The sequence below is a fragment of the Ascochyta rabiei genome, chromosome 5, assembly GCF_004011695.2.
Source record: "Ascochyta rabiei chromosome 5, complete sequence".
Taxonomy (NCBI): domain Eukaryota; kingdom Fungi; phylum Ascomycota; class Dothideomycetes; order Pleosporales; family Didymellaceae; genus Ascochyta; species Ascochyta rabiei.
In genome coordinates this window covers 1,049,330-1,066,807 of record NC_082409.1, presented here as the reverse complement: position 1 = coordinate 1,066,807, position 17,478 = coordinate 1,049,330, and the positions used below count along the sequence as shown (strand labels likewise).

Genomic DNA, 17,478 nt, shown 5'->3' with positions numbered 1-17,478 from the left:
GTAGCTAGAGGATGGTGACGAGCGAAAGGTGGTCATGACGGAGAGCACGCAACCGGAGCTGGACCCTCTTCGACTGCAGCCACACACTCACCAACCCTCAGCAGCATCAACGGCCTCAGGACCCATCGGAAACATCGGATCAAATCACGCTCGAGCCAGCGGGGAGAAGCGCATGGTGGATACGCAAAAGCTGGAAACTGATACAACATCCGACAAGGCCACTGCAGCTTTCATACGACGCACCCTTTGCTCAAACAATGTATTGCTTGGAAACGGCGAGAAAGGGGGGACTGCGCCTCGTCCAATCGACGAACTTCTTCCCCCCCTGACGAGCTCGAATGAGGTCGACCTCCAGCTGTATGGCATCATCTCGGTCATCATTAAGGAATTCGTGCAGACGTGGTACTCGAAGATGACACCCGATCATGTTTTTGTCAACGAAGTAATTCAGGTTATTGCGCACTGCACGAGGGCGCTCGAACAGCGCATACGCAAGGTTGATTTGGAGGCTCTGCTGCTTGACGAGATCCCAGGGCTTTTGGAAGAGCATCTGACGGGTAGGTGATTCTGATCCCAGCTGAGCATTCCGGCAGCATGTCTAATTCCCAAAGCATTCCGTCTCGCAAAGCAACAAGCCTCATCCCCACAATCGCTAGTGTCAGATCCACGTCTCATCTACCACACGCTTTACCCGCACCCTGCTCTGTCTCCTGTTCCGATCGACGCCGTGCCGTCGACACATGTCGAGCAGCGAGAGAGCGAATCCGCCTGGCGCCAACTTATCATCCAAGGGGTTCTGGCTGTGTTACTCCCCACCGATGATCTCAAGAATGGATGCCTACGATCCCTAGTGGCCGAGATCTTTGCCGAGATGATACTAGGCAACGGAATCAGCGGAAAAGCCTGCGAGGGCTGGCTGTTATTGGAGGCGATCGGGAGAATAGCAGATATACTCCAGACCGATCACCTTGGAGAGGAGGACCCTTCATCAAGCGAAAGAGCCGCGGATGAGGACTTGAGCCGTCTGGAGCGCTTTGGACTACTGCCTTCACAAGCCGAAGAAGGAAGTGGTCCGACCAAACTACCAGTCGTTGATGGCGGTCGTCATGAGTCCACAGCCACATCTGCGTCCGGTCTATTCTGGCTTGTCGTCCAATACGCATTTCTGGCGTGTACAGCGCTGCGCGCGGTCATCCTAACTATAGCCACATCATCATCATTGCCTTCAAGGTCTTTGGCAAGCGGACCGACACCGATCGAAGAGAGTCGCCAATCACACCTGCCAGAAGCGGAATATCAGGCCTCGACGCGCTTACTGGCAGCTAAACGGCCTATCTTGAGCATGAAGTTGTGGAGCTGCGCTGCGCAGTTTGTGGAGTTGGATGTCCGCATGCCTTGGCTGACCGGCTTCGTCTCAATTCTGCACTGTGGAGCGTTGTTCGGCCCAGGAAGGGTGGGTGACACTGACGGTGTATTGGACAGGTGAGTTGCGACAATTCTTTTACTTGATTCCCTGGTTGGCTAGCAGCACCTGCATCTAAGCCCAGTGCAACACGAGGTGCAGAACGACCGCATATGATTCTGGTCACTTGACTTTGCGTCAGCGAATGCGACGGCCCGCAGACCCTCGCCCGGACATACCCTGGGTTGGGGGTGCACCGATGTATGCAAGCCCTTGCACCCGTCCCGGGCGGCAATTCGACGCTCCAAGCCTAGGCCTTGGCAAGGATGTTCCCCTCATCACCACCATGCAAAACGGCATCCCGATATTGGCAACCTGAATGGACCGGTTGCGCATGTGCAGCTTTCAATTCGACCTACGACTTCTGCAGCACGAAAACCAAGTACTGAGCCGTCTTATCGCGACCCTGGCCATCATGTGGGCAGCCTGCTTACGCGCCCAGTGATCCGCCCACATTGTCAGCCGTCCGTTGAACTCGGGACTGGCCGTTGCTCATGTACAAGCACAACATTGGTGGCTGTCGCAGGCTGGGAGTCTACCACTAGGGCCGCCAGGCACTTGCACCTCATCTTACAATCTTTCTGCGGCGCCGTGCGATGTCGCTATCACATCTCACAGAGGCAGAGAGGGACACCGTCGCCTCCACTTGTGCGGGACTGGAAGATCGACTTGGGTTGTCAACGACAATTGATCGCACGAACCGAATCCGAAATATCCGGCTTTATCGTAGACCCTCCCAATGACTGATCGAATCGATGAGCCGCAGCAAGCCCTGACACCGCCTCACTTTGCGGCCTGAAGATCCCAGGATTACGTCTTCCGCGAAGGGCATCGCGCTGCAGGCCGCCTTGGGTTGCGCCGATTGAAAATTGCGAACCCTGGCGTTCTATACTATCGGCTGACTGGATCTTACGGACTGGTCCACTAGGACGCATTGCGTCCCAATTGCATATTATGCGCCAATCAGCGCGACGCTTTATCGTCAAAGTTTCACCGTACTAACTGCAAATTTCCTAGATTTCTCTCCAACATCATCCACACGCGCATCTTAAACCCCGCTCTGCTTCCAGTTGTACTGCGAACGGTGCGCGCTACGCTATTTCCGAACAACGGTATGGGCCCCCCACGGCTAATACCCAACGAGGAAGAGACAAAAGAGATCAAACACCGCTGCGCTGCCTCGTTGCTTGGTTTACTACCGCCGAAAGTGGCAGCTGCGTTCTTTGCGAGTGACAACAGAGTCGCACAGCATCAGCAAGTGGAGGAAATCCTCGACTGCCTCGAAGACACGTACTTGAACAAGCATCTCATCTTCCAGATACTCGAATTGGTTGTACTGAGGCTAGCGCCCGAGCTGGGGCAGCAAGGCGTACGGGATCTGATGGAAGACCGCATAGGTTGACTTGCATCGCAAAGTGAGTGCGCATATCGCGCCCTCCAGTGCACTTCCGATTCATCGCTCCACCTCGAGACCCTCCACCCGTGTCAACGATGCGAATCCTGCATTTCCAACATACATGGATGAGCGCCGTAACTGTCGACAGCAGCAATGTTAGATTCTGTCTATACTTCGACCTTCAAAGAGCTTAGATTGCTCATATACATGATGTACCCTCGTGTACAAACAGCTCATCATGCGTCGTCGTGAGAAAGGTACACCGCTCTACCTGGAAAGAGGGGTAACTGGCCAATCATAAAATTGTACGGCACGAACTGTTGAGAGATATGCAAGCCCGGACTTCCCGTAGGACCGCAAGTGCATGCAGCAACGAGCACCTGACTCCTTGAGGGAAGGCGAGGGGGAGGAAATGAAGCGAAGAAGCTGTAAGGTACAAGGTACCCCACTGCGCACGCTATCGTTCAGCCACCGGTAGCCTCTCCAACGCTTCGGCCTTGAATCCACTTGTTGACCGTCGTACGATTGTCGGTCGCCGTTGTAGTTCCAACGAGGAGGTGGGCGCCTCAATGCATGTGTCTGGCAGGATAGATTCTAGCTCGAAGAGCGCGACGGACCGCAATATACACTGGGGGATGGATAGTCGGCTACACCGACGTTTATTGCAGCCCAAGCACCACGTCTCCAGCCAATAACAACACGTGCAATCGAATACGAAAAAGCCATGTGCGCATCTCCGCTGTTGGCATCATAGTGGAGACCTGACAGACAAAGGATGCAGCATGGCCTGCGGAAGAGTGAGGTCGTGAGGTTAAGCTACCGTCATGTCGTGTAGCTTCGAAATATTCAAGGCCACGCGACGTCCCGCTGCCGGCTGACAACGACCGTGATGCAGCGCGCGCTGAACCAGGGCTGCCCTGATCGCGCAACGACCCACTCAGAGCAGCACGGTCATCGAGCGATCAAGATACATTTTGACATCATTTCACAGCCCTGACAGCTCCCACGCTCTGTCATTACCTTGGTTGAAGCGGCATTGTGTTGAGGTTCCCCCGCACGCCACAGCTGATCGTGCATCGTCTTATCGTAGAGCTCGCGTACCTGAATTGCCCGTGCCGCCATATCGTCCCACCCGGCAAACAGCGTTGCGAGATACTGATGTCAGCTTACTGCGGTACGAGACCGTCGCGTACGGCGGGCTTGACGGCGCTTATCGACTCGACAATGAAGCACCATGAACCCTAACTTCCTCACATCGTCGGCCTTCTCCATGCAGTTGTCACCCGTGTAACGGCTGCCTGACTCGACGTGCCCGCACACCGTTGAAGTTCGAATCCTTCGCCTAGCAAGGGTCGTGGCCAGACACCGCCTCGTCGTAAAGGGCAAATCAGAAGTCGATGCTCTGGCGACGACAATGTGATGAAAGATCACGGGCCGGGTGATGTTCAGGGGCCGCGAGCATCAGAACCCAAGCTCCAGCAGCGCAATGACGGTGGGCCTCCGGGAGGAGGGGTCGCAATTTGAGATGCAAGACATCCCGGGGGTGGCACTGTTCTGGGCACCGTGCGTTCAACTCTTCCTCCGACGCTTAGCACAAGCAGGAACATTTCCATGCCAGCTCGATTTCGCAAAATGAGGCTGACGTCAATGAGCCTTGTTGACGGCCCACAGGACTGGGCACGGTTGGGGGTGCCTCTATCCGTGTGTGACACAGCGTCAGGAGCATCGCTCTCGAAAGAGAAGGCGCTTGACACGTTGCGAGGAATAGACCGTGAGCACGTCAGTCCAACTGCCGGTCTTCATGCGCCGGTATCAACAATCCGGGCGCACTGCTGCCCACCTGACACCCGTACAGCCTCGCTGAGCTGCAAGGTCCCGTCTGTAGCAACTGGCGATCAAACTGAAGCGACGGCCTCGCGCCTGACAGGGTGCACAGTGCGGACGGGTCCACCCACCGACAGCGGGTGTCTCGTTCGTGCTGCGAACCATTGCCCAATGCTTGAAGCCCGGCTGTGAAGCGTCGATGCGTGGTGCACCAGCTCCTGAGACGAGTGAAGCTGAACATTGCTGCGACTGTTGACAGCATCTGACAGCAGGAGCAAAAAAGAAACGAGCATCCAGTCCACTCCGGGTGCAAAAGTATGGTCACTACGAGGGTCGAACTCGCGACCTTGGCGTATCAAGGATGAAAGCTATTAGCACCACGCTCTAACCAACTGAGCTAAGCGACCGTGTTATCATGTGATTATGAGATTTCCTTGCAATATGTATATTATATTATCATCATTTCTGCATGACTATCCTCAATGAACGCCCCCAAGATCTGTCGTGCTTGAGCCACTGCGAGGTGGCGCCCTGTTTTGGCTCGCGTTGATGGGCCAGTCGCGGTAGTGATCTTGCTGCCATCCGATCCCACCCACACTAACCCGCGTGCGTCGTTGCACCACATGCAATTCAAATCACCTGACCCACTAGCGCAGGCACGCCAGCCAACGACAATGGTAGGACGCCTTTTCGGTGGCACATCAGACCTTGCCCTACAGTTGACGCGCCGCCAAAGGCCCGATGCCAGCGCAGCCACTGCGTCTGTACAAATTATATACCTCTTATCGAAACCTCAGTGGTTGCGATTATCTGTCACTGCAGCAAGTCCTTTGTCGGGGTGGGGCCACGACTTGCCGTGCGATGCTGGGTGATGGTGTGCAAATCGTGTGCTGCGGAAGACAAGGGGAATTGGATTTCCAGACAGGTGTGCAGGCAAAAACATGACAGCTCTGTAGCACCCGCGCACCTGTTCAACATGGCACCTTTCTAGCTCGGCTGTAGAGTCGAAGCTGCTGTTTTCGCTGAAGGGTCCAGCCAGCAAAGCTCCGCGGCTGCGGGCCGGACCGATGCGAGAGGAAATGCACCGGAAAGAATTCGCTCGCTGCAACGAGCTGCTTTCTCTCTTCGACAAACGGCATTGGAAAAGCAAAAGGGACAGCATTGCGATCGTCGTGCCCTGTTACACACGCTCCCATCCCAAAGCATACGTACAGTCCCACGAGCTTGCAAGACTGCACCGTGCTCGGCTCGTCCCCGCACTAGCGAGTCTGGCCATGCTCACGCTCTGTCGATCGATGGGCAACTGTCCTGTGGCTGCGGCGGAACACCTGGTAAAGTGACAGCCGAGACAGACCGCCCAATACGGGGATCGCCTCACAGGCGCACGCAAGCAGGCTGTCTCGGGGAGCCGGGAGCAATCTTAAGTTGCTGCTGTTTGATCATGATGTGCTTGGATAGAATACTGTTGGGGTGTCAGATGGCTCGGCTGCGCGTCATTGCAGACGCAAAACTCACCAGGTAGCGAACTGCACGACCGAGGTCGGGCCTTGACCCGCAGTACCGCAAAAGATCCAAAGCAGGTCTGCCGTTGCATAAAGCCGAATTTGTGTTCGCTTTATGCTGTGCAAGAAGCAGCCAGCAGGCAGCCTGGGTGACAGCGGGTCACAGCATCGCTGGCTTGGATCAGGGGAACTGTGTCGTCCAAGACAGGCACTGGGTACCAAAAGAGTGGATTGGCTCAATAGTCGGCTTTGACTTGTGTCTCAGGCCAGGCTGCGAAAACTATATGGGTCCAAATGTAGGCAACAGAAGCGTACGAGCCTGTTCCGTCGTTTCAGACAGAACACCAAACAGAAGGGACCGCCCAGATGCTGGAAAGATGTGTACAATAACTAATGGTCCGCGCGAGCGGATACAGTCTTTCGTGTATGTAAGAAGATGGCCATGCATGTTAGGGTATCGTGCATGGGGAGGGTATACCGAGAAAAACGTATGAAGCAATGAACGAGCGCCAGAAGGAAAGGTAAAGCAGACAATGCTAGAGATGCTGATGCAAAAAATGAAAGCCAAGGAACTACAATGCCACACGATACGTGCGCCCCGATTTCCTCCTTTTGGCCTGTGATCAAAATGAAACGGCGTCGTGTCTGCCTTGGGACGTATTAATAGTAGTATTGTGGCTGTGTGTCGCTCAGTGCGATGCAACAACTGCAATCCTCGGCAAGATTGTTGGCTATTGCAAAACGTCGACAGTCTCCAGCTTGGTGACTGTGTAATCGGGCTCTGACGCACGTCGAATGCCCGATGGCAAGCTCTCGGAGTGGCCCTTGATTCGAAGCTTCTCCATTAGCTTGCCGATCGTCATGTACTCTTCGGGCGCAACCACAAAATCCGCCGATTGTGACCTGAAGAAGCTCATGACCAGCTCTAGAGCGCGTGCTGCCTCCTCCTGGGAAGGTGTCACCGGTGAGCCTGTTGTTTTGGTGCCTCCAGGGGAAGCTGTCGGTAGAGGTGGAGGTTGCATCGAGTTCGAGATCTGTGTAGGCGATACAGACATTGCCTCGTCGATAGAAGCTAATGGATCGCCCATCTCTATCATGGGTGAATCGAGTGAGGTGCTGCTGATGTATTGTGGAGTCATCGCCTCTGACGACGCCGGCGGCGACGCGTATTGGTCAACACCTACCAGCTGCGGAAACGTCTGACTGCGTGGCCGCTGGAAGCCGTTGCTCCCTGGCTGCCCATTGACGGCTGGTCGGTTGCCAACGAACGGATTTGGTCCGCAAGCTGAGTCTGGCGTAAAGAAGGGAGATGCAAGTGATGTCGGACTAGTGGGTCCCTGCTCATTATAGACTGTGGACAAGGAGGTGCTGCTTTGCGAGTTGTAGGGCCGTCGATTCGAGAAGTCGTACGTGTCAGGACTTTCGGTCTTCAGATTGTCTTCACTCTTCTTGGCCGCCAAGGTCGGAACAATGGGAGAGCCGTCGTCAGGAGAGATAGGTGAGAGGGCTCCCGGTGTCTGCGCATTGGAGGGCGGATTCGAAGCGCCTTCCGACTCCTCTGCGATCGAGCCTTTACGTGATTTTGCGCCCATGAGATGGTTCTTCTGCTTGAACTTCTCCAGCCAACTGGTGCTGTTCGCCTTCAGATGGCTTTCCGAGTTTCCCACAGTCTGTGCGAAGAATCGTGCCTTGTCTCGGATGATTGCGTCTGTGAGCTGGTAGCCCTGCCTCTGGTGGTTTCTGGCCCAGTTGGAGAGTGCGCGCTCAATGTCAGGGAACTTTCCCTTCGACTTCCTGATGGGCGATCGGCTCCCGTCATCCTGGTACAGGTACTTCTCTTTCTGCCGCAGCACTTTCGAAACGGTACTGCGTACTGGTTAGCACAACTCTGGGTAGGTAGTCCACTTGACAATACCTTCGCTCCACGCCAAACATTGCTACAAGACGTCAGTCAGTACAGGACTAGTTGAACCAGGGATGCGTCGGCGTACCTCCAATCTCGGTCTGCTTGACAGTGGGGTTGTCCTCGTGGTACTGGCACATCCGTCGACGATCCTGGTCAGTTAATGTCTTTCGGGGCGTTGACGAGGTCCTCGAGTGTGTGGATGTTGCCGAGACTGGAGTTGCTGATGCGGGTGTTATTGGTACAGGCGCCGAAGGAAAGATCGACGGCTGATACGTCGACTGGCTAGTCAACATGCTTGGCCACTGCGGCATGATTAAGGGCTGAAGTTGTTGATGTGTAGATCTAGGCGGTGGGTGCGAAGGATGTGGTGGGTGCATGCCACTGCCGTAGATGGGCTCCATTGGCATTGTGGTGTAGGCATGGAAGCCATTGAAATCTTGTACTGGAGACGAGTGATGCGGATAGGGGCCATTCTCGTGCCAGCCAGTGTGGTCTTCAAAAGACTCCTGATGGTGCTCGTGGTCCATCTGTAGCTGGCTCATGTTGGGTGGTGCTGGCGCGGCGTGGGCTGTGGTAGTCGTGCGAATGTGGAAGCAAATGTCCGTGTCAAGTGGTATGGCGATCAGCTGGTTCGGCGGGCATTTGCAGCGTAATGTTGCTGTAACTGGCCGGTGTGGGTGAGCTCAAAACAGAGACGTGAATGCATGCATGAGACGTTGGAGATGACGAGGATGTACTGCGAAGATTTGGCTGACAAAACGGCGCAGTCGGACTACAGGCTCTCGACTGGATTGTATGGAGAGGCGCTGCAGAAGAACGGGTTCAAAGGGAGGCAGAAGCTGCAGGGAAAGGCCTGGCACGACGGGCCTGCAGCGCGTACTTGAAAGAAGGTCTGGGGACGCTGGTACAAGCCCTGATGTGTGCGATGCAGACGCGGGCTGTGGCAGAGGGCCTGTTGGTTTCCAGCCCAAGCTTGCCGGCTCAGGCTGGCTTGTGCACCCACATCCTTACCGCCATCAAGCCAAGCGACGCCGCAACGCCATGTCGACGTTGGGTCTAGTGCATGTGCGGGTCTTGTCGGGGATGCGCCCTCAGGTTGACGCGAGCCACAAATATGCGGCCGCCTGGCTCAAGCTCGTCGAGACACACCCAGTGCACGCCTCCACACCTGGGCCAAGCTGCGTCAAATGGGATGTCAAGGCGGTCGGGTATGAGCATCCCGCAGAGCCATCGCACCGCGCTCATACATTTCACGGCCGGTTAATCTGATCCCCCAATGCAGACATGGTCTGAGTGAGCGCGGCGTATTGGCATCGTCGGGCTTTTTATCGATATCGTGCGCTCATGTCGCGCGACTGTGCCAAACCGGGCAATTGAAGTGCGCGAAGTGGCGATGCCTGCGGTCGAACGAAGATATCAATCATCGGCAGTGCACAAAACAACCCCATACCGTAGCTGGACTGTGATGCTTTCGGATGGCGATAATCGCGCCCCACGAGAAAAGAGCCACAAAAGACACATTAGGGTTTGCGAAGCAGCCACTCAGGGGTGGGAACGATAAAGATTTAGCGCCCGAAGATCAGCGAGCTCTGTGAGTCGTCAGCGCGGACAGCACCCCGGCTGCAAGTCTCCGAATTGATGACTGAATCCGTTAGAACACGCCAATACCTGGACGAATGGGCCAGATAACGCTGATCATATTTGCTGAATTTCCGAAAGCATCCTGTAAGAAAAAATGAAAAAAACAACATGCTGAGACCGTTCAAACGCCGGCGCCCCTCTCGCCACGAGGCTTCGTTGAAAAGCGGACGTACTATGGCGCGCCTCTTCGGCAGGAGAGACCTTGTTCATAGTTGCGGACGGCTGCGGTCCGTCCAAGTCCCTGGCGTCCTGGCGAATGGCAGGTACGATCGGCTCCGTAAGCTCTTTGTCTCGATTAAGCGAACGTGCTGATGCCGCCGCGGAGCTATTGGGACGGCAACTTCGGCCAATCCAGAGTGTGAAGTCGGCTTCATGCCTCGCTCTGCTCGTCATCCTCCGTCCAGACCTAATCGTGGCATTGTGGTGAGACACCAAGCACTCGCCGCTCCACCCCTCTACTGTGAGAGGCACACGGCTCAAAAGCCACGGATATGTGTCGCAATCTGTCGTTTACTTCTTCACGATGGTGACTGGTCGCAATGTTAGCACGGGAAATACGCTGATCTGATATTGCCGTTTGACTCACCGATGTCTTCGTCGGCAAGCTCGTGAGACAATCCAACACGCTGAGGCTGATGCTTGACAGACTTGCCGTACACAATGGCGTGTTTGAACTGCTCCACGATGGTTTTGTGGATGGAGTGACACTGGACCCTGGTCAGCTAGTGTTGGTGTGTACATGTAAAACACTTACAAAATCTTCGACCGTGCAGGCAGTCGACCGCAACACGACAGGTGCAGAGTAGTCAGGCATCCTGCCCTTGGGCTTGGTGTACACACGGCACAGGGTGAGCTTGTCCCACATCTGCTCCAGTAGCTCGTCGATGTTCCAGCCGTGCTCGGAACTGATGGGACAGGCATTGGGGATTCGGTAGATGAGATCCAGCTCTTCGATCGAGATGGCGTCAATCTTGTTCAGCGCGTAGATGACAGGGATGTAGCTTCTGCTCTTCGCCTCGATGACGTCGATGAGGTCGTCAACGGTTGCGTCGCATCGAATAGCAATGTCAGCGTTGGCCATACGGTATTCGCTCATGACAGCCTTGATCTCCTCGTGGTCGATGTGCGTCAGGGGCACTGTAGAGGTGATGTTGATACCGCCCTTGTCCTTCTTCTTGAGCACAATGTTCGGTGGGCTCTTGTTGATTCGGATGCCAAAGCCTTCCAACTCGTTCTCGATAACGCGCTTGTCGGTCAAGGGCTTGTTGACGTCCAGGACGATGAAGATCAAATGGCACGTCTTTGCTACTGCAATGACCTGCCGACCACGACCCTTTCCGTCCTTGGCGCCCTGGATGATACCGGGAAGATCGAGGATCTGGATCTTAGCACCGTTGTACATGACCTGACCGGGGACAGTCGTGAGCGTTGTGAATTCGTATGCGGCAGCTTCAGAGTGTTGACCGGTCAATCTGCTCATGAGCGTACTCTTTCCCACGGACGGGAAACCAATGAAGCCTACACTGGCCACACCAGTTCTTGCGACATCGAAACCGACACCACCACCGCCGCCGCCACCGCTGGGCTCGAGCAGCTCCCGCTTGAGCTTAGCTAACTTGGCCTTCAGTTGTCCCAAATGGTACGAGGTCGCCTTGTTCTTCTGGGTACGGGCCATCTACATGGGGTAAGTCATCGACATACGTTTGCGATCTGGCGGGGTCTTACTTCGGCCTCGACCTCTTTGATCTGCGCACATTCAATCAGTACAACGCACTGTCTGTATTGTGCTAAAGTCAGTACTTACCTTGTCCACTGTGGTCGACATCTTGGCTGTTCACGTCGTCTGGTAGGCTTCAAGACGTTGTGGAGTCGCGGGTGCGCTGCTACAGAAATTTGAATGTCCGGGGCGGCGATGACGCCCGCCGTCGCTCGCGCTTGCCGGATGAGGGGCACCGGCCATACCTTTTGCCGAGCCTAAGCTAGCCTTCTCCGGCCTAACATCTGCAGCACCTCCTCTCCAAACCTTGGATGCTCTGACTTGCATATGTACGAAGCCAACGTCCGATGAAAGCCGCTATCTCGCTCGTTGCCGACTGCGTCCTGATACTCACGGATTGTGCTGGCATGGACACGCGGTGCGGCGATTGGTGCACCTGACTAGCTGCGAGACACCACCGGAGCTAGTTTTTACATAATCTACTCACACGTGTCACCTGTATTGTCCGCTCTTTGTAAATAAACCTGACACCTGCTCGGCTTATCGCACCACCCATAGCTCTTGTTGTATAGTTTTGGGCTTCGATTTGGACTTGTCTCGAGCTCCTCCGTCCCTCACAGCCACATTGTCATAGAAAATATCATTGTTGTCTCATCAACATGCCTGGTCGCACAGCGGAACCCACCGATCGCTTTCAGGCTCTCGTTCAAGCGCTGAGCGATAAGCTCGGTCCGTGCAGCGGTATTGATAGCGATGATGTCGACGAGAAAGAACTACAACAACTGATGGAGGACTACATCTCGGATGAGTCGGAATGGGAGAAGTACTCGATGGCACAACCGAATACAGCATACACACGGAACCTGGTTGACAAGGGCAACGGCAAAAGCAACTTGGTACCTACAACTCTACTCAGTTCAAGAACGCTGCTAATGTTGACAGCTGCTACTAGTGTGGGCACCCGGCAGGGCCAGCCCTATTCATGAGTAAGCTCGATTTCCTTTGTTCTCACTTATGACAACAGATGGTGGACGTGACCTGGCCTTTGACTGCACTATGTCCAAGGGCTCTGTACTCCTGACGGACGAAGCGACTATGCTCGCCGATCATAAGATCGATGCGTCCACAGCGCAGGAGACAGCCGGTAAGGACACCACTTTCGATATTTCGTTCAGTCTGTTGCAGGCTACATGCTTGTTGTGTTGGTCTTGTACAAATCTCGCTGACACGCAATAGCCATGCAAACGCGCACTGCATCATGAAGATCCTCAAGGGTAGCCTCACCGAGACACGCTACGCATGGCCTACCGTCGACCTCAACAACTCCGAGGACCGTCACATGCAGGTCATCTCCGAGAAGACGTACCAGGCCGATCAAGTCACGTACATGTCTGACAAGCTGGGTCTCCACCGCATCTCCAACCCAGACAAGGACAACTACGCTGTCTCCCTGCACTGTAGGCTCGTAACGTAGTGGGAGAGGTAAGCCTCGCTAACAATAGACAGTGTACACCCCGCCTAATGCAGCAGTATATGGCTGCAACGTCTTCAACGAAGCGAACGGGCGCTCAACGCACATGGCCAAGTGCACCGTCTTCTCCGAGTACGGGTCGCAGGTTTGCGAGGCGCGGTTCTAGACGCATGCCTCACAGGATGGCGATCAGGTGTCTGATTCCTCAGCCCAGTATTCATTTAGTATCTACCCATCCGTAGCATCTGCAAGACATACAATCACCCCATCTGCCAGCATCGTCTTCCTTGGCACCAAGCACATGCACCGCTCACCAAACATCCCACCCCCCAACCCCCAACCCCGCAAAATTACTCTCCACCCTCGCCCGCCCCCGCCCGCCATACGCGCGCTCGAACGGCCGCTCGAACGGTGACGTCCCAAGCGGACTCACAGCTCCATACCGGCGTGACGGGTAGCGGCGCGGCATCTCGTTGCGGTCTCGCGGCGGGCTGACGTCGCGCGCCCCGGTGTACGGCGCGAGGTAGCTGCTGTACCGTGCTGGGGAGGGTGGGTGGTGGGTGTGCATCTGCTTTGTGGAGCGGCCTCGCGCGATGGGCGGTGGTGCAGGGGCGGCGTAGGGCTTCATGTACGCATTGAGCAAGGGAGGGGTTGTTTTCTGGTGGCAGTGAGAAGTGCTGGGAGGAGGAGGTGTGTGGCTGGATGGGCGGGAGGATGCACATCCCATGTTTGCTAGTGAGCGGTGGAGGAGTGGCGAGGTTTTTTCCGGCCCTGGCTGCTGTGTAGCGGGAGGTTCGTCTCTGTGTTTGTGCTGTCAGTGTGCTGGCATCTACCTTGCAATAACCCTATGACTGCGCTTCTTGTCTTGTGAATTCTCTCAAGGGAAGAAGCAGGAAGACCCTGGAGGATCTCTTCGTAGGCTTTCATGTCCTGCATTAGGCGTCGATGATGTCGGTGAATGAGAGCAGCGTGACTGCACGATGCGAGACAATGTGTAGGAACGCTGTCTGTGAAAGCGCGACGTTATAGCACGCCATGTTGCAGAGTGTCCTGGCGCCTCGCGAGAACGTAGAATACGTCCCATGAATTGTACGCTCATCCAGGCGCATCGGTCTTTGCTGAGTTTCATTTGTTTGCGATGCAATTGTAAGACACCTGCACTTCACAGCGTAAAAGAACACATCATGTTTGTAGCTTGATGGCTGTCGCTTGAATACCAGCATTTTCTCGCATCGTCGAGAAGCCTCTTATCACCGTCCTAGACCTTTACGACATGCTACGTCTGTATTCTGCAAAGATGCCAGTTCGTAGATTCTTACAGCGGATCTCTCCGCTTGGCGCTGCTCAATTTCATCAATGACCTGGCGCTGCGTATTACAATCCGCCTGAACACTTCGTTGTGCGAGATCTTGCTCCATCATCCAGGACATCAAGCGTAATCAAGACCGCTTGGGGTCCATGAGATTGTTGATGTGGGGCCGCGTGGACGTGATTGTGCAGTGACAACCTTGCGAAAAAGGGTGTGACCTGACAAGTGGTTTTGGGCTGGGATCAGCCAGGTGGATGATGAACAATCGAGTGGCGGCCTCACTTTGTGCCTGGGCTGAAGACGGCAGACTGGATGTCATGGTCCTTTGTTTCCTGCCACGCATCAAGTGGTGTCATGGAGATGTTATTTCCACGGTAGGACCAGGGGCGAAAACCAAACGACGGAGCAACATCCTACGGCGTGTACTTCGGCGGCGGCACCTCATGAGCCGGTGGCATACTCACGCCCTCTCCCACGCCCTTGAGCTGCTGTTGCTTCACGCTCTGCTCTTCCACGGCACGAACCGCATCTGAGCGAATCGATGCAGGCCTTGCAGCCGCTCTCGTCGGGACAGTCACCACGCCTTCAAGCTTGGCGTCGTCCATCTCGCCCTGCTCGCGTAGGGCTTGTTGCTGTCTGATTCCCTTGCGCTCAGCCTCGCCCATGTTCCCGCAGCAGACGCAGCCGCAGCACGAGAAGCACAGCATGCCGAGCAGGATCGCCCCGATGAGGGCGCCGAAGACTATGCCAGCGATGGTTCCCGGTGCGAGCTTCGGGCCGTCGTTGTCGGGGGGGACTGTTGCGCTTGGCTGTGTGAGCCCGTCTGGGGCCACCAGGATAAGGGTCCGGCCCTGGTGCACTATTTCTTGCAGAGAATCGAATGCACGCCACTTTTCGTGGATGATAATCTCCACGGCTTCTTCGTAGGGGCGATCGCGGATCCCGTCTGCCCCCATGTCTGTCACGAGGGTGGTGTTGAGTAGCTCGCCGGATGCGTGGTCGAGGGTCTGGTTCGGTGTGCCGCGTTGGTTGTAGTTGATGTAGACGTTCGAGGTTTCATTGTAGTATAAGGGCGGCCAAGAGAAAGACACGTCGGTTGCTGGAATGCAGATGCGTGTTCCATTCGGTGGCCAGCATTGGGGAGTTTTTGCCTCCTCTTGACATGTTCTGATCAAAGCGAGGTCTGGATGTAAGCCTGCAGATGTTTCGCAGGCTGGCGATTCATTAGCATGCGCTTCGTGAGGGGGTCTGAGCGGTGACACAGTGGAGTTTCCTGTAGGTATACCATCTTTGCGTGTGAACAATAACTCGATCTGGGATACGCAACTCGTCGAGAGCGTTGCGACGACCCCACAACAGAGCACGCAACACGTATACGTCTGTAAGCCTCGAGTACCATCCCTCCTACAAGCCTCCCAAGCCCTCCCACCAAGGAGGCTTGGCCAAGCATCGGCTAGCAGGGAATCAGCAGGTATATTTACCGCGGTCACAGCCATGACGTGCGCCTTCGTAGTCATGCTGGCTACGTGCGTAAGGCGTTCTGCCTCAAACCGGTGTCAGTAATGCATCCCTTGATGTTTTCTGGCTTCCTATCCGAACAATGTGCGGAGAAGTGGCGCATACCCATGTCACTACAGGTGACGAGTAGAGACTGGGCTGTTGATGGAAAGCAAACGCGGGGAATGAAGCGGTAGAGAAATAGCATAGCATTGCTGGGGAATGAAGCACTATACACAGTCAACGCCGTAAATCCTGGAAGCTGCCAACGCAACAAAAACTCTGCCTGCATTACTACAATATCTGGCACGCCTCAGCACGCGCAGCCCTCCTTGGCACCCTCAGTCCTGGCACTCCCCAGATTCACGCGCGCGTCCTCTTGCCTGCCCAGGTTCGTCTGGCCGCTGACCCCACGCGGGCCCTTCAGGCTTGTCTCAGGAATGGCGTTTGCAATGGCTGTGAAGACCTCTGCGACGTTCTGTCCCGTCTTCGCACTCGTCTCGAAGAACAGCAGGCTCTCCTCGTCTGCGTAGGCCTTGGCCGTCTTGATGGGCACTCTCCGCGCGTCGGTGCCGTCCGCGTCTGCAGCTTCCTCACCCTCGACCGCCGGCGCGGCGTCTGCGTCCTCTGCACTCTCCTCGCCGCCCTCGGTGGCCAGATCGGCCTTGTTTCCGACAAGGGCGATGACGATGCCGGGCGACGCCTGGCGGTGCAGCTCGGCGACCCAGTGCTGGGCCTTTGTGAGCGACGAGGGCTTTGTGATGTCGTAGACGACGAGAGCGGCCTGGGCGTTGCGGTAGTACATGGGCGCGAGCGAGGCGAAGCGTTCCTGGCCGGCGGTGTCCCAGATCTCAAACTTGATTGTGCGGGTAGGCAGGTTGCATTTCTGTGTGAGGAAGGCGGCTGTGGACGTTAGCTGCACGCATCTTCAACAGAGGGGGCTGCTCACCTCCTATCGTCGGCTCCTTGTTCTCTTGGAAGTCGTTGTTGACGAAGCGCATGACCAGCGAGGACTGCGATGCGTCAGTACTGCACGTTCGTCTGGCGAACATGACTGCAGCGCACCTTTCCGACGGCTGCCTCGCCGAGCAGCACCAGCTTGACGCTGCTGCTGGGCTTTGGTTGCGCGGAAGCGTCCGCCATTGTGTTGGGGATGTGTATGTGAGGGTCGCGGGAGAGCGGGCGGGTTGGAACTGCTGCGGCTGTGCGGGGCTGGCTTGGGAGCGTGTGGTGCGTTGGTGTGTGCCGGACGACAAAGTCTGTGGTGCAGGTAAATGTCTCGCAGTCGATGGCAGCCTCATGGCAACGTCCAGCAAGTCACTGCCAAGATCCGCAAGGCGTTGATTGGCCGAAAGACACCACACCAAGTAGACAACCAGACAGATGCGGCCCTTGTCGACCACCGAGTTGTAGTGTAGATGACGGACCAGAGGAGCGCCTAGTAGGGGGCTGCTAAAGGACGGGCTACACTTTCCCGCTCGAGCATATCAGACTGTGTTGTTCGTGAACCTCGCCTCCACGAGCCATGTTTGGCCCGTCAGATAAGGCAGCATCTGTCAGCTCCTAGGAAGAAGTAGATCAGAAACGGCTTCTAGCCATGTTCGACCGTGGATTGAGGCATCCAGAGCATCCGCAGACATGAAGAGATTGTTATCATTCTGGAATGGCAGATACCACTGCATACCGAATACCCAACACACTTGCATGTCCCACCACCCCAACAGACGTGGCCATGCAACCAGCACTCGCCACA

At 55.7% G+C, this 17,478-nt stretch overlaps 6 protein-coding genes across 6 annotated transcripts, besides 2 other annotated features; 2 read left to right on the top strand and 4 right to left on the bottom strand.

Moving 5' to 3' along the window:
- Positions 1–34: 34 nt before the first annotated feature.
- On the top strand, positions 35–2,864 carry EKO05_0003506 (uncharacterized protein; the record flags this gene model as incomplete). The annotated part of the gene is made up of 3 exons (XM_038938527.1): positions 35–557; positions 612–1,482; positions 2,480–2,864. The coding sequence occupies 3 exons, from the start codon at positions 35–37 to the stop codon at positions 2,862–2,864; spliced, it is 1,779 nt and encodes a 592-aa protein (XP_038800767.1).
- A 4,051-nt stretch (positions 2,865–6,915) lies between these two features.
- EKO05_0003505 (uncharacterized protein) lies at positions 6,916–8,632 on the bottom strand (the record flags this gene model as incomplete). The annotated part of the gene is made up of 3 exons (XM_038938302.1): positions 6,916–8,050; positions 8,100–8,121; positions 8,176–8,632. The coding sequence occupies 3 exons, from the start codon at positions 8,630–8,632 to the stop codon at positions 6,916–6,918; spliced, it is 1,614 nt and encodes a 537-aa protein (XP_038800768.1).
- A 1,609-nt stretch (positions 8,633–10,241) lies between these two features.
- EKO05_0003504 (GTP-binding protein rbg1) lies at positions 10,242–11,556 on the bottom strand (the record flags this gene model as incomplete). Its single annotated transcript, XM_038938519.1, has 5 exons — positions 10,242–10,261; positions 10,318–10,438; positions 10,486–11,406; positions 11,457–11,477; positions 11,536–11,556. 5 exons carry the CDS (start codon positions 11,554–11,556, stop codon positions 10,242–10,244), a joined length of 1,104 nt encoding a protein of 367 aa, XP_038800769.1.
- Positions 11,274–11,311: a tandem repeat.
- Positions 11,557–12,107: 551 nt separating the features above from the next.
- EKO05_0003503 (Cysteine dioxygenase) lies at positions 12,108–13,085 on the top strand (the record flags this gene model as incomplete). The annotated part of the gene is made up of 4 exons (XM_038938224.1): positions 12,108–12,344; positions 12,391–12,434; positions 12,685–12,905; positions 12,955–13,085. 4 exons carry the CDS (start codon positions 12,108–12,110, stop codon positions 13,083–13,085), a joined length of 633 nt encoding a protein of 210 aa, XP_038800770.1.
- A 1,556-nt stretch (positions 13,086–14,641) lies between these two features.
- EKO05_0003502 (uncharacterized protein) lies at positions 14,642–15,745 on the bottom strand (the record flags this gene model as incomplete). Its single annotated transcript, XM_059636181.1, has 2 exons — positions 14,642–15,441; positions 15,637–15,745. The coding sequence occupies 2 exons, from the start codon at positions 15,743–15,745 to the stop codon at positions 14,642–14,644; spliced, it is 909 nt and encodes a 302-aa protein (XP_059492164.1).
- Positions 14,900–14,944: a tandem repeat.
- A 293-nt stretch (positions 15,746–16,038) lies between the features above and the next one.
- Positions 16,039–16,868, bottom strand: EKO05_0003501 (Vacuolar protein sorting-associated protein 21; the record flags this gene model as incomplete). Its single annotated transcript, XM_038938541.1, has 3 exons — positions 16,039–16,628; positions 16,675–16,738; positions 16,791–16,868. The coding sequence occupies 3 exons, from the start codon at positions 16,866–16,868 to the stop codon at positions 16,039–16,041; spliced, it is 732 nt and encodes a 243-aa protein (XP_038800773.1).
- Between the last annotated feature and the right edge of the window lie 610 nt (positions 16,869–17,478).